Genomic DNA, 27,535 nt, shown 5'->3' with positions numbered 1-27,535 from the left:
AATAACAGACTCCGTAATTAAAATAATATGTTTTGACTGTTATTTTGAAATATTTCACAGACTTGTCAAATGTGGAAATTGTAAAATGCTAATAAGTTAGATTATGTGGATTCTTCTTACCTATCTTTTTCCCATTTCCTTGTCATTTAGTTTTCAATGAAGAACATTCTCTTTAAACTTTGACTCCCGCTGCCCTGCACTCAAGCCTGTGAGCACATAATGAGCTAGATTCTCCGGCCCCCTAGGCGCCTGTTTCTCGGCAGGGCGCCGTTGCCACTGGCGGAATTCTCAACTTCCTCCTGCATGTCAATGGAATTTCCCATTGAAGCCACCCCACGCCGCCGGGAAACTCGCGGGATTTGTTGCCAGCGGGAACAAAAGGCTGGATTCTCCGTATCCTGATGCCAAAATTGCGTCCGGCGCCGGGGCGGAGAATTCGTTTCAACGCATGGAATCGGGACCAGTGCCTCAATTTTCCTGCCCCCGAAGAATGGCGTATCCCCTACCTGCGGCCATTGCCAGAGGCCCGCGCCACTATTCTCCGCCCCCGACTGGCCAAAGTCCCGACGGCATGGATCTAACATGGTCCTGCCATTTGGGATACTCGCGTGGCAGCTGAGGACACAATCCACGGCCGCCATGGTCCGGGGTGGGCCAATCAGGGGGCAGGGTCGGACACGTGGCCGATCGAGGGCACTATTTAGGAGGTCCAGCTGCACGGTCTGAGTCCGCCATGGAGCACGCGTGGCCACTGGAGGCCGCCACCTCTGACCCGGAAGTGCGGGGATCCGTATCTGCAGCTAAAGCTGCTAGATTTACGACAGGACCCTGCTAGCCCCTGCAGGGCTATGAATATGGGGTCTTTTGACACCAGTTTGTCGGCGTGGGGACATAGTCCCAAAAATGGCGAATCCAGCCCAGAGAATCCCAATGGCTGTAGAATCCCAGCCATTTTTCTTTCTTTTCCCGAGACACTTCTTCCTTTTTCTCGCTAACAAAAGATCTGTACTCCTGGTTGGAGCCACCACCTAACTGTGCGCCTCAAAATCTGTTTCAAGTAAAGGGTTACTTCACAAATTCCACTTATACAAGGTTGTTACGGATTGGCTTTGCTCTCTCCCTCTCTCTCTCTCTCGGCTGCCTCTCCTACTCCCTCCCCCACCCCAGCATCCACCTTGCAACACAACTCTCAAGTCAGCAAGCAATTTGAGTCCAAACAGTATAATAGATATAAAGTTCATGCCTCACCCAACATTCACACATATAATACCTATACCCAGGAGTCCACGTTACTCTTTCCTTTTTGCTCTATATAACACCAAGATACCCAAATGTAATGCCTCTAATAATGTCCAGTTTTGATCAACTAACAAGCCACAGAGTTTGAACATGAAACGTTTCTGGGGCTGGATTTTCAGTTGCTGGTGGAGGAGGGAAGGATGCCAGGCCAGATTTGAAAATTGCATTCCCGGAGGGCAGCAAGGGATCCCACCACCTCCAGAACCCAATGTGATTTTCAAAGGGCAGGAAGGGGAGAGCCATTTGGAAAACTGCACTCCTCCAATTAAACCCTCATTGAGCTCACTGATGAGTTCACTAACAGGCCGTCGCTGGAGCAGTTTTAAATTTGGAAAACTGAGTATCTGGGACATGTTGGGGTGCAGCTGGCCTGAACGCAGTTGGAAGACATGGAGTATGATGGATATCATGGTCAGCCTATTTAAAAGAGGGAGAATATTGCTCAGCTGCATAACTGGTGGCACATGGCATTGCTGATGTAGAGAGGCTTGTTCTTGTCAACAGTGAGAGGGAGGAGCCTTCAGAGTGGCGTCAGACTGCTGGCATAACTTGGGCTGCAGTGGTTGGCAAAGGAAGCCAATGAATAATCAAGCAACAGCTGAGGGAGTTGAGATGGGAATAGGCTATTTGAACATTGGACTGAGTAGCAGGGAAGCGCTTCAGCAGAGGCAAGCTGGCCGTGGGGTGACCAAAAAGGGATACAGAGTGGATGCAAAGGAAAAGAGACATCTGATCTGAAGCACAAGTACTGTAGGAACAGTTGGTTTTGAACATTTAGGCTCTGGTTCACATTGACATCCTCATGGCAGTCTCCTCCCTGCAGCCCTGAATATTTAGACATTCAGGTTATTCCAGAGATCAACTGCAGACCTGAGGGTATCTGCACAATTAGCAACTCATCCCACCTTCACACAGGTCACTGTTCCAGAAGGCAGGGAACCACATCCATTTTGAGACAAATGGACCTCCAGAGACACAAAGGGCTTTGCTACTGTCAATGGATTTCCTCAGATCTACGGGGCCATCAACTGTACTCACGTGGCCATCAAAGCACCGACAGACCAGCCAGTCAAATTGTTGACAGAAAAGTCTTCCACTAACTGAATATGACCTCAACAAGCACATGTTCATTCAGTTCCCAGAAGTCATCCTGCAAGAGTCTCCAGTGCTGCAGGTGTGCCTATATTGAACAGACCACCAGCATCTTGAGCATGAGTGGCTTTGAGTATCCTCCAATATGAGGCAACCATGGTGTCTTGTACTATGGTTCTCTGCTGTGTGGTGCACAAAATTACAATATGACAGAGGACTGGATCTGTATGAAGAGGAGGACCGAGAACATCACTCTTCTTCGGGAAAGAAACAGAAAGCAGGGACTGGTGGGCAAAGATGGCGCTGCATGGAAGCTTTATCCTTCGAGAAAGACTGCTGAGGCCATTCCAGTGCTCACCGTGATTGGCAAGCTGGCAAGGCCTTAAGAACCACATTGATTCAGCATTATTTCACTTTAACACCTCTAAGCCCGATGATAAGTGACTCCATTCACCTTCCATCAGAGAGAAATGATCCAATGAGTGCACATATCTGAATAAGCCCATTACCACCATGGTCATGCCCCACATCACAGTCCATGGAACTGCACTAGACACGGGCACTAATTCTCACCCTCCCCCCGCCAATAACTTTAATTTTACTTTCTCAAGCTTTAAAACCACACAAGTCTGATCAGCATCATAATCATTATAACAAGATAAATCAATGACAAATGAAACAAGTTCATTTAGGCGACCCAACAGGTGAAATTAACTGCGTGTGCTCGTACCCAGTCCTACAAGGTGCTCCCCCTGTGGCTGAGGATGAGGTGGAGGCAGTTTGCTCCATTGTTTCCGCATCCAGCTGAGAGTCCCATAGCTCCTTTCCGCGTCTTGAAGATGTCTTAATGATCTGTTTGAGCTGCTCGCAGAAAAATACTTTTCACTGTACCTCAGTACACGTGACAATAAACAAATCCAATTAAATGTGGGGGCTCCTTCAAAGGATATGACACCTGCCATATTGCAGGGGGAATCTCTGTCACAAGGCCTTGCAGCATGGATGGGTCCTGAGTCAGAAGTGCCAAAGAGGTGAAGAACGACACCAATTCCCCTTGAAGGGTGGTCCCCACATTAGTCTCTTTCATGACCCCCTTGCATGCTGGATGACGCGGCTGGCATCGATTCTACAGACGAAGACACGGCTGGCATCGATTCCAAGCATCTCTTATTATCAGTGACACTGAGTAGTCAGTGGAACAGGGAGTCTCACTCATTCTGTGCATGCCATGTGCTGCTGCACCCCTCAAAGTGGTGGTCCAAATGGCCCTCCAAGAGGCGGCCATTTCCTCAAGGGAGGGGCTCAAGCACTCCAATCACTGAATCATGAGGAAGCACATGTGCTGCCTGGGCTCCTCCATTGTCTGTTCATGGCTCTTCAACACATCAGGGATCTCCAACATTCAGAACCTCATCTGCCTCTGGTGCTCATTTGGTCTTACAGCACAGAAAGGGGCCCTTCAGCCCATCATGTCTATGCCACCCATCAAACACCTATCTATTTTAATCCTATTTTCCAGCACTTGGTCTGTAGCCTTGTATGCTATGGGGCGGGATTCTCCGAAATGGAGGCAGAGTGTTCGCGCCGTCGTGAAACGGCCCCTATCCCGACCGATTCAGGGCCGGATAATGGGCTAGGAGCGGCGCCGCTTCATTTACGCGCACCAGGCCTGTCGCGGCTCCGCATACATGACGTGGCCGGCGCTGCATAACTGGCGTCACCCGCGCATGCGCGGGTTGGCAGGCACCAACCCGCGCATGCGTGGTCGACGTCCTCTCCGAGTCTGCCCCGCAAGAAGATGCCAGACGGATCTTGCGGGGCTGCGGAAGAAAGGAGGTCCTCCTTCAGAGAGGACAGCCCGACGATCGGTGGGCACCGATCGCGGGCCACACCCCATTTGAGGCCCCCCCCCGGGTGCAGGATCCCCCCCCGCCGCAGGCCGCCCCCCCCAGCGTTCCCGCCGGCAGCGACCAGGTATGGACGGCGCCGGGGGGGGGGGAAACCCGCCGTTTTGGGCTGGCCGCTCGGCACATCCGGGCCTGAGAATAGCAGGGGTGCCGGAGAATCGCCATTTTGGGTGTCTCGGCCGATTCTCCGGCCTGCGCCGCGCGGAACTCGACATGGCCGTTCTCGCCGCTTGAGAGAATCGCGGGAGGGCGTCGGACCGGCGTCGCGGGAAAATTTGGCAACCCAGGCGATTCTCCCAACCGGCGCGGGAGCGGAGAATCGCGCCCATGGTGTTTCAAATGTGCATCTAACTGCTTCAATGTTGTGAGGGTTCTCGCCTTTCAGGCAGTGAGTTCCAGATTCCCACCACATTCTGGGTGAAAAAGCTTTTCCTCAAATCCTCTGCTCCTTACCTTAAATCCATGCCACCTGGTTATTGACCCCTCTACTAAGGGGAAAAGTTTCTTCCTATCTACCTGAATGGTCCCTCATAATTTTATACACCTCAATCTGGACCCCCCCTCCACCTTCGCTCTTGTAAGGAAATCAAGCTCAGCATATCCAGCTTCTCTTCATAGCTGTAACGCCCCCGCCCAGGTAACACCTTGGTGAATCTCCTCTGCAACCTTTCTAGTGTAATCACATCCCTTTTTGTGACACCCAAGGCCTAGCATCTGTGGAGCATAGCTCTGTCTGTCCTCCATCTTTTGAGATGGTCCATAGCTGCCTCTGCCTCACTCTCCTCCTCCGGAGCTGCCGGTCACCCGGTGCTCCCCATTCTATACTTATGCTGAAACGAGGCGATTGTGGCTGTCGTGGAAGTATGATGTGACAGTACTGGCTCTGTGAGGACTCTTCCCACCAACTATGCAGGCTTGGTCTGTTCCACATAAGCTGCGGGGCATGTTTTTTCCCTTTATTCTCACAGAATATGGACGTCACTGGCAAGGCCAGGATTTGTTGTCCGTCCTTAATTACCCTTGAATTGAGTGGTTTGCTGGGCCAGTTCAGAGGACAGTTCAGAGTCAGTCACGTTGGGTTTCCTCTGGGTGCTCCGATTTCCTCAGGTTAGGTGGATTGGCCATTATTAATCCGTAGGGTTACTGGGATAGGGTGGTGAGTGGATTGAGGTAGAGTGCTCTATCGGAGGGTTGGTGCAGACTCAATGGGCTTCCTGCACTGCAGGGATTCTATGGAAAACTACTTTGTGTCTGCAGTCACATGTAGGCTAGACTGGATAAGGGTGGCAAATTTTCTTCCCTGAAGGACATGAGTGAACCAGGTGGACTTTTACAGCAATCAATGACAGTTTCATGATAACCATTGCCGAGACTAACTTTCAATTCCAGATTTATTAATTTAATTTAAATTCCACCAGCTCCTATGGTATAATTTGAAGCCATTGCCCCAGAACATAAGCCTGGGTCTGTGGATCATTACCACTATGCGACCATCTCCCCAAGAGAAACACAAAACGGTGGTGCATCACCTGCTTCAAGACCACCATCATACCGGTGCCAAAGAAGAACCAGGCAAAATGCCTCAATGACTATCATTCGGTGGCCTTGATATCAATCGCAATGAAGTGCTTCGAGAGGTTGGTAATGAGACACATCAACTCCCTACTCCCAGAATGCCACTGTAATTTGCTTACCGCTGCAACCGGTCCACAGCAGATGCCATCTCCCTGGGCCTACACTCATCCCTGGAGCATCTCGACAACAAGGACTCCTACATCAGAATCCTATTTGACTGCAGCTCTGCCTTCAACACCATAACCCCAGTCAAGCTCACGTCAAAGCTCCATTACCTAGGACTTGGCACCTCACTCTGCAACTGGATACTTGAATTTCTGACCCATAGACCACAATCAGTAAGGGTAAACAATACCTCCTCCACGATAATCCTCAATACCGGGGCCCCGCAAGGCTGTGTACTTAGCCCCCTACTATATTGCCGATACACACACAACTCCATGGCAAAATTTGGTTCCAACTCCCATGTACAAATTTGCTGATGACACCACTGTAGTGGGTCGGAACTCGAACAACGATGAGTCAGAATACAAGAGGGAGGTAGAGAACAAGTGGAGTGGTACAACGACGACAATCTCTCCCTCAACGTCAGCAAAACTAAGAGCTGGTCCTTGGCTTTAGGAAGCAAAGAACTGTACAACCCCCTGTCTTCATCACTGGTGCCGAGGTGGAGATGGTTGACAGCTTCAAATACCGAGGGGTACACATCACCGACAATTTGTCCTGGTCCACCCACGTCGACGCTACGACCAAGAAAGCACAACAGCATCTATACTTCCTCAGAAACCTAAGGAAATTCGGTATGGCCACACTGAGTCTTACAGGTGCACCATAGGAAGCATCCTATCTGGCTGCATCACAGCCTGGTATGGCAAGTGCTCGGCCCAAGACCGTAAGAAACTACACAGTGAACACAGCCCAGCCCATCAGGCAAACCAGTCTACCATCCAGTGACTCTGTCTGCACCTCCTGCTGCCTTGGGAAAGCGGGTAACATAATCAAAGGCCCCTTCCACCTGGCTTACTCACTCTTACATCGGGCAGGAGATACAAAAGTCTGAGAACAGATTCAAAAACAGCTTCTTCCCCGCTGTTACCAGACTCCTGAACGACCCTCTTATGGACTGATCTAATCTCTTCACACATCTTCTCTACCGAGTAGTACTACACCCGATACCTGTATCTATGTATTTACATTGTGTATTTTATGTTTACCCTATTATGTATTTTCTTTTCATGTACGGAATGATCTGTCTGAGCTGCACGCAGAACAATACTTTCCACTGTACCTCAGTGCACGTGACAATAAACAGATCCAATCCAATCCAACACAACCACCAACCCCATAGATTACGGTGGTTCAAGAGACAATGCACTCATTGGGCAGGAGTTTCCTCCATAACTTCACTTTAGGATAGAGCTATGAAATGGTTTCCTTTCCTCACATGGCCAATGATCGTTGTGATGGCGCCCACACAACATTAAGTGTCACCTCCTCTACCCCTGTAATAGGTCATGAAGATCAACCACACCAACACCTATTTGAGCCACCTGGTGCCTGTTTTGCATTTGTGTTTACTGCAAAATTAGGACACCAGGATCTATGATTAGGCTGTCCTCCCTCACCTATTCCAGCACGGCATTGATGTGATCTGTTGTACCCCTCCGTGATGCCTCCTTCTCAGTTGTACCCCATTATGTGAGGGTGGTTAACGTCTCAGTGATGCAACTGGACACTTGTTCTGACAATTTTCGGGAGCCCTGTGGACACTGTCTGTTCAGTTTGTATGCATACTGCTGCAGACAGTTATAGGCTTGTCACCCAGATCTTGCTTGCCATCCACCTTGCCAGGTCATTAAAGCTCTTTTGACATTGGTATCCATGTTACACCTCTACTGTTGTCCTCTGTGCCATGCTCATCCAGGCTATTTTGGTCTCTTGACTTTCATCTGTCAGACAGCAGGATAATAATTTCTTGACTCTCGGTGACTGCTTCTGTCAAGGCCTCAAGGGAGATATTGGTAAATCTTGGCATTGTCAGTGGACACTTGCCCATGCAGCTTCGTGTGAAATGCCCGTAGCAGACAACAAGCCCAGCCAACTGCCTTTTCAAAGAACCTGGATCTGCCTCCAGGCTGATCTCGATGCCATGATTTGGGTTCAGAATTCGACCCAGGCTAATTAGGCCTTTCGTATTTGAAAATTGCACCTCATCACTGACACTGATGCAACATGGGATCAGGACCAAAAAATAGTACAGGTATCCATTTCCTGATATCAAATTGAAAATCTAGGCCCCAATTTGTGTTAATTCAGCACGATATCAGACACATATCCACAAAAGATATGTGGAGGGACAGGTTGTGGTGAGGATGTAGAGAGGCTGCAGAAGGACCTGGACAGGCTAGGAGAGTGGGCAAAGAATGCAGATGGAATACAATGTGGAAAATTGTGAGGTTGTGCTCTTTGGGAGGAAGAATAGAGGCATAGACTATTTTCTAAATGGCAAAAGGCTTCGGAAATCAGACGCACAAAGGGACTTAGGAATCCTAGCTCAGGATTCTCTTTAAGGTTAACATGCAAGTTCAGTTGGCAGTTAGGAAGGCAAATGCAATGTTAACATTCATATCTAGAGAGCTAGAATACAAGAGCAGGGATGTACACCTGATGCTGTTTGGAATATTGACCCCATTTGGAATATTGTGAGCAGTTTTGGGCCCTGTGTCTAATGTGCTGGCCTTGGAGAGGGCCAGTGGAGGTTCACAAGAATGATCCCCGGAATGAAGGACTTGCCATATAAAGAGCGGTTGAGGACTCTGGGTCTGTACTGCTTGGAATTTAGAAGGATGAGGGGGGATCTCATTGAAACTTACAGAATACCGAGAGGTCTGGATAGAGTGGAGAGGATGTTTCCGCTGAGAAACAAGAAGCCAAAGGCACAGCCTCAGGCGGAAGGGACGATCCTTTAAAACAGAGATGATAGGTTCTTGATTAATAAAGGGATCAGGGGTTATGGGGAGAAGGCAGGAGAATGGGGATGTGAAACATATCAGCCATTGAATGGTGGAGCAGACTCGATGGGCTGAATGGCCTAATTCTGCTCCTATGTCTTATGGTCTAATGGCCATTCTGTTTAAAATGGCATACCACTTGAATACTAAAATCCTGATTAAACTGAAAAATACAAAGTTTTCATTTATTGTTTTGTTACCCTTTTGTTGCTGGCCTCTTGCCTTGTTGGGCTCAGGTTGACCTTGGTTTGAGCCTCTGTCAGTAAAATCGGGTGGGACTTTCCGGTCCCCCGGCTGCACGTTTCTCAGCGGTGTGCATATCACTAGCGGAGGGATTCTCTCTTCCTGCCTTTGTCAATGGGATTTCCCATTGAAGCCACCTCAGCCCGTGGGGTTCGCTGCCAACAGGAAAAGAGAATTCCAAAGGCCGGAGAATTCCAGCCACCATATTTAAAGGCATTTGAAACTGTGAGGGTGTGCCTGGCCTCCACACTCTGTTTTCCACAATGGCTTGCTTGACATCTGGATCTCACAGTGGGGTATCATGAGGGCACGCAGGCCTATTTCCTAATCTGTGCTGCAGTGCCTTGAAGTTTTGACACATTATCCCTTTTTCTTCTCCCTCTTGGGCATTTCTGTTGATTTTCTTTCATCGCCTCCATGAAGAATATTTTGAATGTTTGCACATTGTATCAGTGGAAAACACCGAGGCTAGTGTCTTTTGTATTTTAGCTGCCTTTTGTCTAGTTTAGCTGTCATCCTGCCTCCCATCGCAATTATTCTTCAAATAGTAGATATTGCAATCATAGAATTTGTTACCAGTTTATCTATTAAATCTAAAAGAATAATGTCATCTCTGCACCACTCTGTTGATGGTTTAATAGGTATGTTTGAAATTTTGATTATACATGTTTATTATGCCACAGGGAGTTGTTCCTGTGTTTCTCAGAAGGCTACTAATGGAAGTTAGCCAGTCTACCCCATGTGTTAGCAGCTATTAGTATAAAACTGCCTCTGATTTTGACTTGTCTCATGGGACAAATAATTGTTGTGTTCAAACAGGGCTATAATTCTTATCCTGCTGGCTCTCTCAGTACGCCCCTAGCTATTAGAATCATTTAACATCTCAGCACCTGTTAACAGCAGTGTAAATATTCAACCCTGCTTGCATGCAGGCTATGAGCCGTATGCTGAGGAACCCTGTGAGGCTAGCCTTTTAAATTGAAGCTTCTGACAACTCAATTACTCCTGTTACTAGGGTGTATAATAAAATGTCTATTTAAAGGAAATGATAAGACATGTCAATTAGTCTGTTGCTGGGGTGGACAATGAAACAGCTGTCCAAGGGGACTAGACAGATTATTGCTAACTGGAGAACAACAGGTAAATGATCTTCACAGGCTGAGCTTGCAGATAATTCCCTATTAGAGTGTCCCTAGTTCCACATTTCCCTGAAACAAGTGTGAAGTTCAACCATTCAAAGAAAAGCAGCATGCAACTGAAAAATGCTTCTATTCACCTAGCAGGCAATAATTTGACTACTTAACAGATTTTTTAAAAATGTTATTTACTTTTCCCTGCCAGCTTTCACTCCTCTCCATCCTTCTCTCAACTTCACATGGTCCATCTTTGACTCTTCCTTCCTCAACTTCTCTGCCTCCATTCGTGAGAATAAATTATCAATAAATATAATCTCTTACTATCTCACAATCCAATCACACCATTTTGATCTCTATCTACAAATTTTTACTTGATCTTGATGCACTGTACACCAGGCCTAACCAGTCTTCAAGAATTTTCAGACCTTTCAGCCAATGCTACGAGGCATTTAGGTTCTCCAAAAGCATACATTATATTTTGGGATCACTACTGATAACTTAGTCTCCAGACATAAGGAACAGTGATGGTGGTCGGCCGAGATGCAAGGTTATGCAGCCTATAAGGTTGTCAACTCTCCACATTGTCCTGGAGTCTCCAGGACTGAAAGGATATTGCTATGAGCAACCCAGGAAAAAGGTCATCAGAATAATTGAATTTTAAAAACATTTTCTTCACTTTTGTTCATTGGAAAAAGGGTTGTTTGAATGAGTCAAGCATGATGGTTGGGAGGCAAGTGAGATTTTTTAATTAATTTACAGGATGCAGACGTCACTGACTAGGCCAAAGGGCATGCACCTGGGGGCTTTCGATCCCCTGGGAAACCCCGCGAGTGCAGTTCCATCAGGTCCCCATTTGTGGAGACCAGTGCTGAACGGCGCTCGCTCGATGTCTCCAAGGCGAAGGAGATAGATCCCACGCCTCGGGTATCTCGGGAATCTGCACGTTAAAGTGAGACTAGCTGTCTCGCTTTAATATGCAGATTTACTACAGTGTTCCTGCCCACAATGGGTGGGATTTACATCGCAACGTCTCACAGGATCACGTTCGATCTGGCGAGGCGTTTCGAGCCGGATAGATCCCAGGAGCAGGATCTCCCAGCTTCTATCAGCCACACTGCACCATGGCGAGCTGCCTTTTGGGGGCACCGTGGCTGTAAAATCATGCCCAAGGTGTTTCCAAGTATACCATGAAGTGAAAGAGATCGGCTTGGGGGCTGCAGAGGGGCGGGGATGGCCAAAAGCCCATTGTAGTCCCCTGTTCTCTAAAAATAGAATTACTGTACCGAGTGTGAGACTGTATTACAATGATTGACCATAACAACTGAGGATGCCTGTGGTAAAATAATTCCGAGCCCATTTCTGAAAATGAAACCATGGCGATCATCATCCAAAAAAATGCCTGATGATGCTCTGGTGTATGAATTCAAAGAAAAACAATAGAAAATGTTCAATCCATGTGGGTAAAAAGTCATATGACTGGGAATTTCCCCTTGGTTTCCAGACCACACTAGTCAATATCCAGAAGCCCGATGGTTTTTCTGCAATTTTGTTTTTTGACCAGGTTAACCAGACCAAACTATTTAATCTGGAAGTTCAGATCCTTCATAAATACTGTACTGTTGATGGGTCGACATTCTCACCATCCTGTGGAGGACAGTCTCAGTGATAAAGGAGTTTCAATGATTCTGAAATGCAAAAAGCACAGGAACTATTCGAAAGAGAAGCATCCTCAATCAGCTTGGACCACAGATGTTTCAACCGTTAATGAAGCAGGTTCAGACGTTAATGATTAATACTAAGGAAGTAACTGTTAGCACTCCACAAAACATTTCACATGTTTTCCCTGTACCTGTCGTGTTGGGTGTTCCGATACACAAACGAACCAACACGGTTGTAGATGGTACAACTCTGTTTTATTATTCTGTACAATAATAACTATTAACTTCTGGCTGTGGTTCGTACTTCACCAGCTAACCTGTGGACCCAGCCCTCGCACTATCTTAGTGAGGCACTGAGCACATGGTATATGTCTGAGTGGCAAGCTGTGAGCTCTGTGCTCTGAGCTATCTCCTGGTAGAATGAGCGGGAACTGTGGTGTTCCCTGTTTTATAGTGCGTGTGCTCTCACTGGTGATTGGCTGCGATGTTGTGTGTGTGTGTATTGGTTGGTCCAACTACCTGTCCATTAGTGTGTGTGTGATTGCACCATGAAATGTTAATGTGGATATCATGACATCCCCCCTTTTCACAAGGATATGTGTCTACATGGTAATAAATATTGGTGTGTACTGAGTGCATCTGAGCATGTGTGTGCAATATTTACAACATGTACATGAGGCTAAACTATATACAGAGGAAGGTGTCAGGTGCAACAGAGTAACGAGGTTGTACCACAAACAAAACAAGTGCAATCAGCAAATATCGAAAGAGAACTTCTGGAACGACAAGAAAGAAACACGTTAACAGTATTGCAAAACAATTCAGTGAGTCCAATGTGCAAACAGGCTCATAAGTCCAGTCTATTAGGTGGGCGACGAATTCGGGTTGACCTCCTCAAGGGTGGGTCAGGATCCACCGGCTGAGGAATGGGCCTGGCCACGGGCGAGAGAGGAATAGGCAGAGTGGCAGGAAGCTCCACGAAGTCGACATCAGGGATAACAGGAGTGCGTGGCACCGGTGCATGATCATGTAGCAAGCGCGGAAGCAGCCAAAGGGCCTGCCGATTACGCCGGCGAATGGAGCCATCAGGCAGGCGAACCAGGAACAAGCGGGGAGCCACGCGGCGGAGAACCTCGGCGGTTGCCGACCAGCCACCCTCTGGTAGGTGTATGTGGACGTTGTCTCCAGGCGCCAGGGCAGGAAGATCAGTTGCCCGAGCGTCATGTGCCACCTTCTGCTGAACACGCTGCTGTTGCATCCTTTGCAGTACTGGAGCATGGCCGGGTTTAGGAACATGAATGGACGGTACAGTGGTCCTGAGGGTGCGACCCACCAACAGCTGGGCTGGCGAGAGGCCCATGGACAGTGGGGCCGAGCGATAGGCCAGCAGGGCTAAACAGAAGTCAGATCCAGCATCAGCAGCCTTGCAGAGGAGCCGCTTCACGATATGGACGCCCTTTTCCGCCTTGCCATTCGACTGGGGATGCAAAGACTGGACACCACGTGTATAAAGTCGAATGAAGCGGGAAAAGAAGACCATTCTTGGCTCGCAGAACAGGGCCCGTTGTCAGACATGACGGTGAGCGGAATTCCATGGCGAGCGAAGGTTTCTTTGCATGCCCGGATGACAGCTGATGATGTCAAGTCGTGCAGGCGTATGACCTCCGGATAATTTGAAAAATAGTCAATTATAATGACGTAGTCACTGCCGAGCACATGAAAGAGGTCCACACCCACCTTTGCCCAGGGGGACATGACCAGCTCATGGGGCTGAAGTGTCTCAGGGGGTTGCGCCGGCTGAAACCTTTGGGGCAGTTGAGCACCATGTTAGCGATGTCGTCGCTGATGCCCGGCCAGTACACAGCTTCTCGGGCCCTCCGCCTGCACTTTTCAACTCCGAGATGGCCTTCGTGCAGTTGTTCGAGGGCAAGCCAGTTCATGCTGTGTGGGATCACAATCCAGTCCAACTTTAGGAGGACACCATCAATGACGGCCAAGTCGTCCCAGACATTGTAGAATTGTGGGTACTGCCCCTTGAGCCACCCTTCCGTCATGTGGTGCATCACACATTGTAGAAGGGGGTCAGCTGCAGTCTCACAGCGAATGTGGGCCAGACGTGCTTCAGTAGCCGGCAGATTGGCCGATGTGAAGGCTACTTGTGCGTCGACCTGACAAACGAACCCCTCCGATTCGGGCGATGTATTCACTGCTCTGGACAAGGCATCCGCGATGATGAGGTCCTTTCCCGGGGTGTAGACAAGTTGGAAGTCGTACCTCCGGAGCTTGAGCAGAATGCGCTGGAGGTGAGGGGTCATATCGTTGAGGTCCTTCTGAATGATGGCGACCAGGGGGCGATGGTCGGTCTCCAGTGAACTGCGGAAGACCATACACATAATCGTGGAATTTGTCGATGCCTGTCAACAAACCCAGGCACTCCTTTTCAGTCTTCGCATAGCGCTGTTCTGTGGGGGTCATGGCCTGCGAGGCATAGGTGACCGGGGCCCATGATGCAGGGTCGTCCCTTTGCAGGAGTACCGGCCCAATGCCGGACTGGCTGGCATCAGTCGAGATCTTTGTGTCCCGAGTGGTATCGAAGAACGCCAATACCGAGGCAGTGGTGAGTTTGATCTTGAGCTCCTCCCATTCCTTCTGGTGTGCGGGCAGCCACTGGAATTCCGTTGTCTTCTTGACCAGGTGGCGAAGAGCTGTTGTGTGTGAGGCAAGGTTAGGAATAAACTTCCCCGGGAAGTTGACCATCCCGGGGAAGCGTTACACTGCCTTCTTGTCTGCCGGCTGTGGCATGGCTGCGATAGCTGCCACTTTGTCGGCATCCGGCCGCACACCTGACCGGGATTTGTGGTCCCCCAGAAACTTTAGCTCAGTTTGGCCAAAAGAGCACTTGGCTCGGTTGAGGCGCAGGCCCTGATCTCGTATCCGTGCAAAGACACGCTGGAGGTGACTGATGTGCTCCTGTGGTGTGGTGGACCAGATGATGACATCATCAACATGGACTCGTACCCCTTCGATGCCCCCCATCATCTGTTCCATGATGCGATGAATCACCTTGGATGCCGAGATGATGCCAAACGGCATCCTATTATAGCAGTATCTGCCAAAGGGAGTGTTGAAAGTGCACAGCTTCCTGCTGGCCTGATCCAGTTGAATCTGCCAAATATCCTTTGAGGCATCAAGCTTGGTGAAAATTTTAGCCGGGCCATTTCGCTCGTGATTTCTTCCCGTTTGGGTATGGGGTAATCTTCCCTCATGATGTTGTTGTTCAGGTCTTTCAGGTCGATGCAGATCCGGAGTTCGCCGGAGGGCTTTTTTACGCACACCATGGAGCTGACCCATAATGTTGGCTCCGTGTCCCGGGAAAGCACTCCTTGGTCCTGCAGGTCCTGCAGCTGCTGCTTGAGGCGGTCCTTGAGTGGTGTTGGGACGCTACGAGGTGCGTGAATGACCGGGGGTGGCATCCGGTTTGAGCCGTATTCTGCAAGTGTAGGGCAGTGTGCCCATGCCCTCGAAAACCTCCTGGTTGTGGGCGAGGAGCGAGTGGAGCTGCGCCCTAAAGTCTGCATCCGGGAAATCAGACGTGCCTTCTGGAGACAAAGTGTGAACGAGGTGGAGGAACTTGCACGCCTGTGCGCCTAACAGAGAGTCCTTCGAGGATCCAACTATCTCAAAAGGCAGTGTGGCTGTATGTGAATTGTGTGCAACCTCGAGCTGGCAGGACCCCATGGCGGGATAACGTTTCCGTTCTAATCAACCAGCTGACAGTGGGATGGCAGAATTGGTGGTTTAACCTTCAAGGTGTGGAAGGCTGACCATGCAATGAGATTGGCAGAGGCACCAGTGTCTAAGCGGAATGTGATTGGTGATCGGTTGACCGTTAGGGTGGCACACCATTCATCGCCCGGATTAATGCTGTGCACTGGCATCGGCTGGTGGGTCCGACTTGGGGACATCCGGTTCTTGTTTATTACCGCAACGCGGAAGGGTTCCCGGTCGTTGGTATCACCGGCCTGCACGTCGTCAGGGTATGACTCGGTGTATGGGGGCTGAATGGCCCGCACGTCCCTGCGAGGCTGGCGGAATTGCAGAGAGCTGGCAGGTTGAGCTCACCGACAGCAGACAGCGTAGTGGCCCATCCTGCCACAGCGGAGGCATTGTCGCGCTTTGGCCGGACATTGCCGCTTTAAGTGTGTGGATCCACAGTTGCCGCACGTCATGACGTCATGGCGTTCGTTGCGCCACCGCGCATGCGCGGTGCAGTCCTGCGTTGAGCGCGCCTGCGCATCCCGTCCCTCTGCGTCGACGTCCCCTCTTGTGACGCATACAAGCGCGGGAGGCCTCGGAAAGTGCGCAAAATGGCCGCCCTCGTCCGGGCCGCTGTCCGGGAGGAACTCGATCGACTAGACCCGCTCGGCCTCATAGGACCCCTGCCATGCCGATTCGGCTGCCTGGAATTGGGAATACCGACTGGTCGCGTTTTCGTGGAGGACGCAGGTCTCGATGGCGGTGGCTAGGCTGGGGTGCTTTATTTTGAGGAGCTGCTGGCGTAGGGTGTCCGAGGTGACCCCAAAAACTATCTGATCCCAAATCGTGGAGTCGGAGGTGGCCTCATAGCCGCAGGACTGTGCGAGGATACAGAGGTGTGTCAAATAGGATGGAAAAGGCTCATCCTTACCCTGCAGGCGCTGCTGGAAGAGGTACCTCTCGAAGCTCTCATTAACTTCCACGCTGAAGTGTTCCTCAAATTTTAGAAGGACCGTCTTGTACTTCATCCGCGAATGCCAGGGAGTTGTAGATGTGGATGGCGTGTTGCCCCGCCGTGGAGAGGAGGATGGCGATCTTCCTAGTGTCCGATGCATGCTCCCTGTCTGTGGCTTCTAGGAAGAGTTGGAAGCACTGTTTAAAAAGCTTCCAGTTGACGCCAAGGTTTCCAGCGATCCGGAGCGACTGCGGCGGGCTGATGGTTTCCATGGCGTAGGATGGCTGGTTTCTGAAGATCTTATCACACACGTTGTCTGCCCTTTGGACCTGCTGGTAGTTGTTAGAGGTTTTTTAAAATTCTGATTCTAATGTAACTTTATTGTAGAAACCCATTGAGATCTTGACATTCTTGGGATCATTCTTGGCATAGAAAGCATCCTATCAGGCTGCATCACAGCCTGGTATGGCAACTGCTCAGCCCAGGACCGCAAGAAACTTCAGAGAGTCGTGAACACCGCCCAGTCCATCACATGAACCTGCCTCCCATCCATTGACTCCATCTACACCTCCCGCTGCCTGGGGAAAGCGGGCAGTATAATCAAAGATCCCTCCCACCCGGCTTACTCACTCTTCCAACTTCTTCCATCGGGCAGGAGATACAGAAGTCTGAGAACACGCACGAACAGACTCAAAAACAGCTTCTTCCCCACTGTCACCAGACTCCTAAATGACCCTCTTATGGACTGATTTCATTAACACTACACCCTGTATGCTTCATCCGATGCCAGTGCTTATGTAGTTACATTGTATATGTTGTGTTGCCCTATTATGTATTTTCTTTTATTCCCTTTTCTCCTCATGTACTTAATGATCTGTTGAGCAGCTCGCAGAAAAATACTTTTCACTGTAGCTCGGTACACGTGACAATAAACAAATCCAATCCAATCCAATCTTGCATATCACTGATTTTCATTAGTATTAGGGGAGATGGTTGACCATATCATTCATCACTTATTGGAGCATACTTTACACTGTAGAAAATCAGTTGCTCATTGTGCAACAATGTTATACTTTGCAGAAAAGAAGTGTGTCGACTGAGGTATTGGCTAGGATAGTAGACTTCAGATATAATCTGTTGTTAATATATTGAGGTTTCCTTGATAATGCAACCAGCATATAAATTACCAAAATAAAAATTGAAGAAATGAGGGGAACTGCCCTCTTTTGCTGTAAAATTGATGTTTTGGCACTCATCATTTGTAAGTGCATAGGACGGTGGGCTGAGCAACGCACTGGCGGCAGGACTCTTTTCTCCCGCCGTTTGTCAATGGGATTTCCCATTGAAGCCACCCAACATCCCTGGGAAACCCACAGGAATCCCAGCGGCCGGAGAATTCCGGCATGTATTTCCTTTTCCAGTAATGTAATTCTATATCAAAGGTAGTGTGTAACTGCTTGTTATTCCACTGAGGTATTGGAAACGTACGCTGTTTTGCGGCATGTGTTCTTCATTTCTGCCATTTTGACCAATGTACAAGAATGTTCATGTATGCACAGTAACGGGTAAATATACTGTTTGAGGTTGGCTGAAGTATTTTAATTTGAATCAATCCTAAATCAATTAAATAAGTTGTATGTCAGAGATTGTATTGAACATGGTGAATATAAGTTGTATATAGGGGATTGGTGAACATGTGGAACATAAACCAACAGTGCGTTTTGATTTCTAATATTTTCTTTTGATATCATCTTTCCTGCAGTTATTACAACCTAGACGATATTAACCATGACACGATGAACAAATATCTTTCTAACCTTGTGGAGAAGTCTCTTGCAGATCTGGAATGTTCCTATTGTATTTCAGTAGGGGAGGTAAAACTGTCTTTATAAACCTTTTATAAATCTTTTCCCCACAAATAATTTTTTTTCTCTTGTGCTTAATGTAATAGATATTTTTAAAACTGCAATTCCTGGTTTAGAGATAGAGAGATCCAACTGGAAGTATTTGCTTCCTGCCAGCCATTTTGGGTATGGGCAAACAAGAAAACCCATTTAGTTTTCTCCGTACTGCTGCCAACAAACCCCCCCCCCCCAGCAACACACACATCTGGAGCAGGGGTAAGTGTTTGCATTTGCAAATGAGGAACTTCTTTGAGATTTCTCCACCCCAAGATTGATTCATTCTGGGGTTGTTGCAGTCACCATCACCAATGGCAGTACCATTGTAGACTACAATCGGGGATCACCTGCAATAAATAAATTATGTAACCAATTAACTTGGAGCTGGGAGGTGCTGGATTAAAGAGTACGAGCCACTGGCAGTCAAACCTCACTCCTGCCCTGGATGTCTTTCCAAAGGAAATATTTATGGGTCTGTGGGGAAAAAGGACAGGTGAGTGGGACAACTTATGAGCCAGTGCAAACACCGTGGCCTCCTTCTCTTCTATATGGCCCCAGGGGGGCAAAATTAAATAGCCCCCTAAATCAGGGCTCAGGATCTCGAAGTAGGATTAACCTGCCCCAAAGCTTCTGATGCAGGCTGGGCTCTTGAGACATTTCAGCTTTCAATCCTATGTCAGTCTTTTGAGTACTTTTAGCTTAATTTTGTCTCGTTCAGTTTCTCTGCTGTCTATCCTACTGTGACATTGGCAGCCTCCTTTTCTTTACTAAAGACTGGTGCAATGTACTTAGTTAGGACCTTTGCCATGTTCTCTGCTGCCACAAGGAGATATCGTTTTTGGTCCCACCCTTCTTTAGATTATCTCTTTTCCCATTTATATTTTTATAAAAGACGTTTGAGTTCCCTTTTATAATATCCCACAAACCTATTCTCATACATTCTCTTTGTCCTGGTTGTTTGATTTTTCAGTTCTTCTCTGTACCTTTGCATTCAGCTTGGTTCTCTATGATACCATGAGTCAGGCATGTATCATAACTCCTTATTGAATGCCTATTTTAAATTGTTACTACTTCCAAAAGAATTAGGTGCCTCCTGGTAGAGTTGAATTTTGAGCCATTGCTACTTTTGTAAATGTCAGCTATGACTCAGTGGCAGTGTTCTTACCTCTGAGTCAGAATGTTGTGGTTTCTAATCCCTTCCAGAGACTTGAACACTGAGACTTGAGTTCTGGCCGATATTTATCCCTCAGCCAACTTCACAGAAAAAAACCATACTATCTGGTTGTTATCACATTGCTGCTTATGGGACCTTACTGCGTGCAAATTGGCTACAAACCACTTTAGGATGGCCTGGTTTCATGAAAGGTGCCCCAGGTGCAAAACATATTTATTTCCTTCTCTTTGCTTTTGGATATTCAGCAGGTGATTATTTTTGTCCCGCTTGTACATGTAAATGTTTCCCAGAAAATGTACATTCAATCAATCACCTCACCCAGCCAGTGGCTCCTGGTATAAGCAGAGATTAATTTCTCAGGGAGGATAGGAGAAGTGATGCTCAGTCTTTTAAAATGAATTTGCTGAGTCCCATACTTCATTCTTTATACAGAGTATATTAGCCGATCTTTGTGTGTCAATATCAAATATATTGGAAGAGATTTTTTGGCTGTTCACATTCAGTAGGAAATCCCATTGACAGCGGCTGGGCCAAAAGATCCAACAGCAGACCACCTCCCCTCGCCAAATAACACGCCGCAGGGAGGCCAGAGAATCTCACCCATTATTTTTGGCCTTTCTGCATCCTTCTGAAAGTAAATGTCAAATCATTTACAAAAGGTGGGACAGAATATTACAGCCCTGCCGTGGTGGGGCGAGGCCAGAAAATGTAGCCAGCAGTTCAAAGGTCCATTGACTTCGACAGAACTGGAAGACCCCGTCAGCAGGAGGGCCCTTAAAATTCCGCCCATTGTAATTTCCCCATGCTCAATTAAGTATTTATCTAATAAGTTGCAAAATGTATAATTTCAACTGTGTGTTGAAATAAAGGGGTACATTTCTGTCTACAGTCTGGGTGGTAACCTGGCAAACTGGCATGTAAAAGAACCTGTCCGAAATTAGAGGATTCTATATCAGGCAGATAATTTTCCCATTTACTGCAGATATAGAGAACACAAGAGAATACCCCAAATTTCAAAGGAATGTTTTGAACTTTTCGTTCACAATGCATTTTTAAAATATATGATTCTCTAATTATGCATATTTATGTCACATAGGACAGTCGCAGCCTCCAATCACTGGATTTAGGCCGTATAGCCTCTTATTATTACCTGAAACACCAAACAATGAAAATGTTCAGGAGCAAAATGAAAGCAGATTGTTGTTTGGAGGACTTGCTTTCTGTTCTAACGGTGAGTACGAGATGCTGCATATGTGTACTCAATTTGCTGGAATTTGTGTTGTGGGACTCCAGCTGCCACTGCAACAAGGGTCTAAATTTCGACCGGTGGTGGAGTGTGCGGTGGGGGGCAGGGGGCCTAACAAAGACAAGGGGGCAATGTGGAAAGAGGGGAGGGTGAGGGTTCAAGATGACAGGCATGGGGCAAGGAGGTCGATGAAGAATATGAACAATGAAAATCAGAGGGAAGACCAAGGGGATGGAAGCTGAACCACTAATAAGGCTGCATGAAAAGCTAACAAGCAAGGAGATCAAAAAGATACCACTGTTTATTGGAAGGGGATGATGATGACTCCAGATGCAGTGGCTTAGAGATCCAAGTGAACACAAGGTGAGGGGTTCAGGGGTGGGTGATTCAGTTAAGGAACAGACTTCTTCTTGTGGCTCCTAGCCTTTTCCCTCTGGGTTGCTGACACCTTGCATGGTCTGATGAAGACAGGTGGGCAGAGTGACTGAAATTAGTGTGCTGGGCTGCTATTTCAATATGAACCCGTCAGCCATGTTTTACAGCGCGTCCGCTGCAGGTTGTCGCCAGGCACGGCCATGGACCCGGCCATTCTCCAGCCGTTTTTGTCATGGGAGCCAGGAGTGTTTAATCGGCACGGCTGCTAGCCCCTTACCTGTTCATAGAATTATCATAGATCATAGCATTTACAGTACAGAAGGCAGCCATTCGGCCCATCGAGTTTGCACCGGCCCTTGGAAAGAGCACCCAGTAACCCCACCTAACCTTTTTAGACATTAAGGGCAATTTAGCATGGCTAATCCACCTAACTTGCATATCTTTGGACTGTGGGAGGAAACCGGAGCACCCAGAGGAAACTCACGCAGACATGGGGAGAACGTGCAGACTCCGCACAGACAGTGACCCAAGCCAGGAATCGAACATGGGTTGCTGGAGCTGTGAAGTAACTGTGCTAACCATTATGCTACCACACTGCCCTTGATCGGTTCGAGGATCGGTGAGGGCTCGGTGGCAATTTTTCTGTCGTAAAGTTCCACGAATCCTGCGCTGGGGTCAACACAGTCTCTGAAACGGTGAATCTAGCCCGCTGTCTTTCAAATGAGATGTTAAACTGAGACCCGTCTGCCATCTGCACGGCAGCACAGTGGTTAGCACAATTGCTTCACAGCTCCAGGGTCCCAGGTTCGATTCCCGGCTTGGGTCACTGTCTGTGTGGAGGCTGCACGTTCTCCCCGTGTCTGCATGGGTTTCCTCCGGGTGCTCCAGTTTCCTCCCACAGTACAAAGATGTGCAGGTTAGGTGGATTGGCCATGTTAAATTGCCCTTAGTGTCCAAATAGGTTGAGTGGGGTTGCATGGTTACGGGGATGGGGTGGAAGTGTGTGCTTGGGTATGGTGCTCTTTCCAAGGGCCGGTGCAGACTCGATTTGCCAAATGGCCCCGTTCTGCACTGTAAATTCTCTGTAAAATCTCATCTCAATGTATAAGATGAGATGTATAAGTTCTTGCAAATATATTTATCCCTCAATTAACAGATCTAAAAGGCAAATGATCTGGTCATTTTCTCTTTGCTGTTTGTGATATCTTGCTGAGTACAAATTAACAAAGGCAGTGATAATGCTTCAATGGTACATCATTAGTTGTAAAAGATTTGGGACATCCCCAAATTATGAAAATTGCTTCAAAAATTCAAGTTTGTTCCTGTTTTCTAATTTCTAAATGGGTGCCTTTGAGGAAACTCAGCAGAACAACAAAATTGTATTGTTTTCTCATTGCTGTTGTGGGTCAGCGCAGAAAGCAACAAAGTTATTTGACCCCCTGTAAGTTTCAGTTGCTTCCTTGATGTCTCTGTACCACACATGCCAGAGTTAAATTCAATAATCCTAACTTCACACTATGTACTTCACACAGAACCAATCTCACCGCCAACCATATGAAATGCAGTGGTTAGCACTCACATGTGCTTAGCTGCAAATGCATTTTTTTTCCAATTTCCAATCCTATTTCACTTATTCTGAAGTAATTTTGGGAACATGTTATTTAGTTCTCAGAAACATGTTGGGCAAGATTCTCCAAAAAGGGAACAAAATCCCCTAGCGAGGGTATTTAGCTGTCTGTTTCCTGGCGCTCGCAGTGCCGAGAAGCACATGGCTATTCAACGTGACTTGCGTTGTCTCAGGGCCTGAATGGGGAACGCGCAGCCGAGACCACACATAACCCTGCTTCGTACAGCGGGGAGCTCCGAGGCCCCCCAAACAATCCCCAAACTCACTTTCCCCTCCCCCAGCCTGAACGCAATATGGGTGCCCACCCAACTCCCCCCCCCCCCCCCACCAACACCCATGTAGGGCACCCCTGGCCCAATCATAGGCAAATGGCCTCCCGGCTTACATCGGCTTTTCCAGTGCAGCGTGGCCGTTGGATCACGCCGTTATTTATTTTGCTTCTCACAATTGACACTTTGGTGAATACAAATCCATGAGCAGTGGGCAACATCTTCTACCTTGCATTCTTGCTCATGTTCAATTTAAAAGCCTAGGCACCAAATTTCAACAGGTAGTTTTACCGTGGAGAATCACAGATGAGCCTGACCCTCCCTGACCTAGCCTGCACTCACAAACTTTCAATAATATGAAACAGGAAGCCTAGCCATTTTTCCCCTTCCCTAACCTGGGAGCGCTGAAACCATTTATAGAACCCATCACTCAGGCTGAGTTCACTAAGCTTGTTATTGACTGGATGCTGAGCCTCAAACCTTCCTGATCTGTACAGCTGTCAGATTCTGAATAAACTTGCTATGCTATTGAGGTCCTTTATGTTCATAGTACTTAAAGGACAATTTGCTCCTCCCTGACCAGAAAAGAGCTATAATCACATATTTGCAAAGCATTCAGCACAGGGATGGTGAGCCAAATGGTTTCTGTCTGTGCTGTATCAACCTAATTCTATACTGTTTTATGTGGTAATAATTGTTATTTATATATATATTATAATTTCATTCATTCAATCAAAGTCTGTTAAAAACATGAAGAATTTTTATTTTGAGTGGACGAGGCTCCAGCCGGAAGTGAGGCAAAGTGAGATATACAGCCAACGACCATGCTGAGTGTTGACCTGGCTGATTTTTTTTTCCAGAGTCAAACTCATTGAAATATTGTTGGCAAGCAGACATTAGAAATGGCTCTGGTTGGCAGACAGGCCTCGGGGGATGGGCAGTCTGTAAGATTTAACAGCCTGCAGCAACTTACAGAGCCAGGCATCAAACCATCATCATTGTTTTATCTATGCCCAAGCAAGCTCATTAGCAAAGAATAAATGTCTGTGTGCCTCATACTTTTTGGCTGCCGTTGTGAGAGTGCTGCTGCAGGTCAGGCAAAGAAGAGGTTCCTATTTGGAACGAGTCAAGGCAGGCTGCTGAAGAAATCTGTGTAGGTTCAGAAAACGTGATCAGGGCACTGACGTGGGTGATTCTTCCCCAGAACATTTTTATACACATGCTGTAATATATATATTTTCTCTCTCCTCCCACCATCTCACACCCCACTCTCTCCTGACTCAAATATGTTGAGTATTTTTCAATGTGATTTTGATTTGAGCATGTTTATTTTAACAAAATAAGACCTTTATTCTTTATTGAGATGGGAGGCACATTTTTTGTAAAAACTGGGAGAGGGTCAGTCTTTCCTTATTGTATTTTTAGCTGTGGTAGCACTAGAACAATCTTGTGTGAACTTATCAAAAAATATACTGTGTTTACCATTTTTCATTGTGTCGTGCTTTTTGAAATTAGCCTTATCACAATAATCACACCTGCCGCAGTTGATCTGGGAGAGTTTGGACATTGTTTGCAGCAGTAATTGGGTTTTGTGACAGTAAAATATCTTGCATATTTTTTCTGTTAATAGCTTGATTGAAAATCTGTATTTTCTGATAGGCAATCAAAGAAATGTCTTTTACTGTACACCGTTTGCGTGAATAAACCGCTAAAATACCCAGTTATCAGAGAAGCAACACTATCCCATTTACTCATGCTTCAGTAATTCGGCATTCAGAATTCAGCCAGAAAGAGCAGATGGATTCCTGACTGCCTGCTAATCCACAGCTGGAATTTTATCTTCTGCTGCCTTATCCATGGTGTTGGAAAAGAGTGGCTTCTCCGCTGGACAGGGAGGGCAAGCAAGAAAGTGAAATCATTATTCATAAGTATCCCAGTGGGAACACTGCCAGGAGAGATTAATTTTTTTCAGTTACGCTTGTAAAAAAGCTCAGGTGGAGTCTCTAATCCTTGGGGCATGGTGGCAGATCAAGAAAGATGCAACACAGCTAGTTCATTTACTGGGTTCTAAGCAAAACAAGAGACTGCGTTAGAAGTCTCAATACATGATTGCAAATTTAAGGAGCTCTTTTCCCCAAGGGAGTTTTTCATCCTCTGCATATGATTGCCCAGACTTTTTGACAAATGAAGTGGTGGAATTGAAGTTTGATTCATAACACAATGAACACCATGTCTGTTAAATTGGTAATATAAAGTTCAAAGAAGCACAAATATTTTTCTTAATAGAGCTGTGCTTATCTGATAACGCTTTTGACGACGTGGTTTTGTTTTATATGAACGGCCTGATGAGACACGAACATTGCAAAATGAAGGAGGCTGAAGTTTGCAAAATTGTAAATCCTTTTGTATTTTTATAAGTTATGAATTTTTAATGTGCAGGGGGACTGTACTGTTGCACAAGTGGACATAATGATCCCGAATTTGCTGGAGCCAGGGCACCTAGTGGCGTGAGTCCTTTGTTGGGTTTCGTTCCTCGCCCGCCAGTTGGAAAATAATTTGCATCGCAAATTGCCAGGAATTGCAAGTTGGTAATAACATAAGAAAATCGGAGGAACATCTGGGACCTTGGTGAATGATGGGCCAAAGGCCTGCTTCCTTACCCAGTGAGATTAAAGGATAGCAGGAAAAGAAGGAAGGACAGAGAAGAAAATAGGTGAATTAAAGTCAAATTAGGTACAGAAAGAGCAATAAATAAAGATTGGATTAATGGAGGGCGATAAAAAAGAGACAAAGAGGAAGTAAGAAATAAATGTAAATTTAACATTTGAAAAACTTCAAGGAACAATTTACTGCCTGTCGAAATGAGATTTTGCAGTCTCACTTGTTCTCTGTCGGGGCTGAATAGTGTGGATGGCATTACAGGATCATGAATGTTGTCATTAGAAAAGTCTGTACATCACTAAGTACCAACTTTAATTTTCTGCAGTGAGTTTAATTTGTTTTAATAGCAGAAATGCAGCAATTTTCAGAACCTTGTGGAGAGGTTCATGATGATTTGCCACTTTCGTAAGGCTGATTGTGCAAATCGTCCAGTACTTTGTGATTATTTGCAGCCCATGGCATATCTGTCGCCCAGGTACGGTAGCACAGTGGTTAGCACTGTTGCTTCACAGCTCCCAGGATCCCAGGTTTGATTCCCAGCTTGGGTCGCTGTCTGTGGGGAGTCTGCACATTCTGCCCGTGTCTGTGTTGTTTCGTCCGGGTGCTCCGGTTTCCTCCCATAGTCCAAAAATGTGCAGATTAGGTGGATTGGCCATGCTAAATTGTCCTTAGTGTCCAAAAAAAAGGTTAGGTGAGGTTAGTGGGTTACGGGAATGGGGTGGAGGTGTGGGCTTAAGTGTGGGTTAAGGGCTCTTTCCAAGGGCCGGTACAGACTCGGTGGGCCGAATGGCCTCCTTCTGCACTGTAAATTGTATGATCTATAAATTGCTGGGTTCAATACCCATTAAACTTATCATTTTGACAGCAGATTCTGGGCCAGTGATAATTACTGCTAAAATTGAGCTCGTTGACTGAATTAGATTTTATGCCTATTTGTTGTAGTTGCATACGCCTTCAATTGAAACCTTCCCTATAGTCAAATAAATAATGGGCTTAAATAAATAATGGGCTTAAAAGAGTAACCCTTCCAGCATTGTCCTAACTCCAACAGGCGATAAGTCGGAGGATCATAAATTAGGTCAGGAACCAAGTAAGATTTTATTCTGGACTTCTGAAATGAAAATCGCTTATTGTCACAAGTAGGCTTCAAATGAAGTTACTGTGAAAAGCCCCTAGTCGCCACATTCCGGCGCCTATTCGGGGAGGCTGTTACGGGAAGAGGAGCCGAACTCCAAATAAAGTCATTTGATCCAGGAGGGGCTGGTAACAGGGACTGCTAACCCTCCGCGTTCCTATTTCCCTAACGTAAAATAAACCTTCATCATCAGCCTATGCACCAATCAGATCAGATATCAGATTCCCAAATACTACATGCAGGTACTCCTTGTGGATCCAGGCCTGAGTCTTGGCATAGAGTTCTAAATGCTGCGAATGTTTTGAACTCTCACAGGACTGGAAACCTGTCACAGTATTAAGCCTAAGGGAAGGCGAGCAGTATCTTATTGCCACAGGTACCCGTCATTTTCCTGGCCATGCAAACTTGGCCCTAGTCTTCAAAACATTATAAAAAATTGTGTACAAATCAGTCGAAAAGCTAAAGCCCCAGATTCCCAAGGCAGCCAATTCCCAAGACATGCCAACGAATTGCTT

At 47.1% G+C, this 27,535-nt stretch overlaps 1 protein-coding gene and 1 long non-coding RNA gene across 6 annotated transcripts in view; one reads left to right on the top strand and one right to left on the bottom strand.

Annotated features, from left to right (window-relative positions):
- Nucleotides 1-27,535, bottom strand: part of LOC140410975 (uncharacterized) — a 251,362-nt gene that overhangs the window by 72,991 nt on the left and 150,836 nt on the right. The window lies entirely within an intron of this gene.
- The window catches only part of ascc3 (activating signal cointegrator 1 complex subunit 3), an 813,859-nt gene that overhangs the window by 678,565 nt on the left and 107,759 nt on the right, over nt 1-27,535 (top strand). For all 4 annotated transcript variants that reach the window (XM_072499844.1, XM_072499840.1, XM_072499842.1 and 1 more), the window contains 2 exons: nt 18,395-18,506; nt 20,804-20,938. In XM_072499844.1, coding sequence (XP_072355945.1) covers nt 18,395-18,506; nt 20,804-20,938 — 247 coding nt within the window. The remainder of the gene's footprint in view (nt 1-18,394; nt 18,507-20,803; nt 20,939-27,535) is intronic.

Source organism: Scyliorhinus torazame, chromosome 4 (assembly GCF_047496885.1).
Source record: "Scyliorhinus torazame isolate Kashiwa2021f chromosome 4, sScyTor2.1, whole genome shotgun sequence".
NCBI classification, from domain to species: Eukaryota; Metazoa; Chordata; class Chondrichthyes; order Carcharhiniformes; family Scyliorhinidae; genus Scyliorhinus; species Scyliorhinus torazame.
The sequence above is the reverse complement of the archived record's forward strand: the minus strand, read 5'-3'. Positions and strand labels throughout refer to the sequence as shown.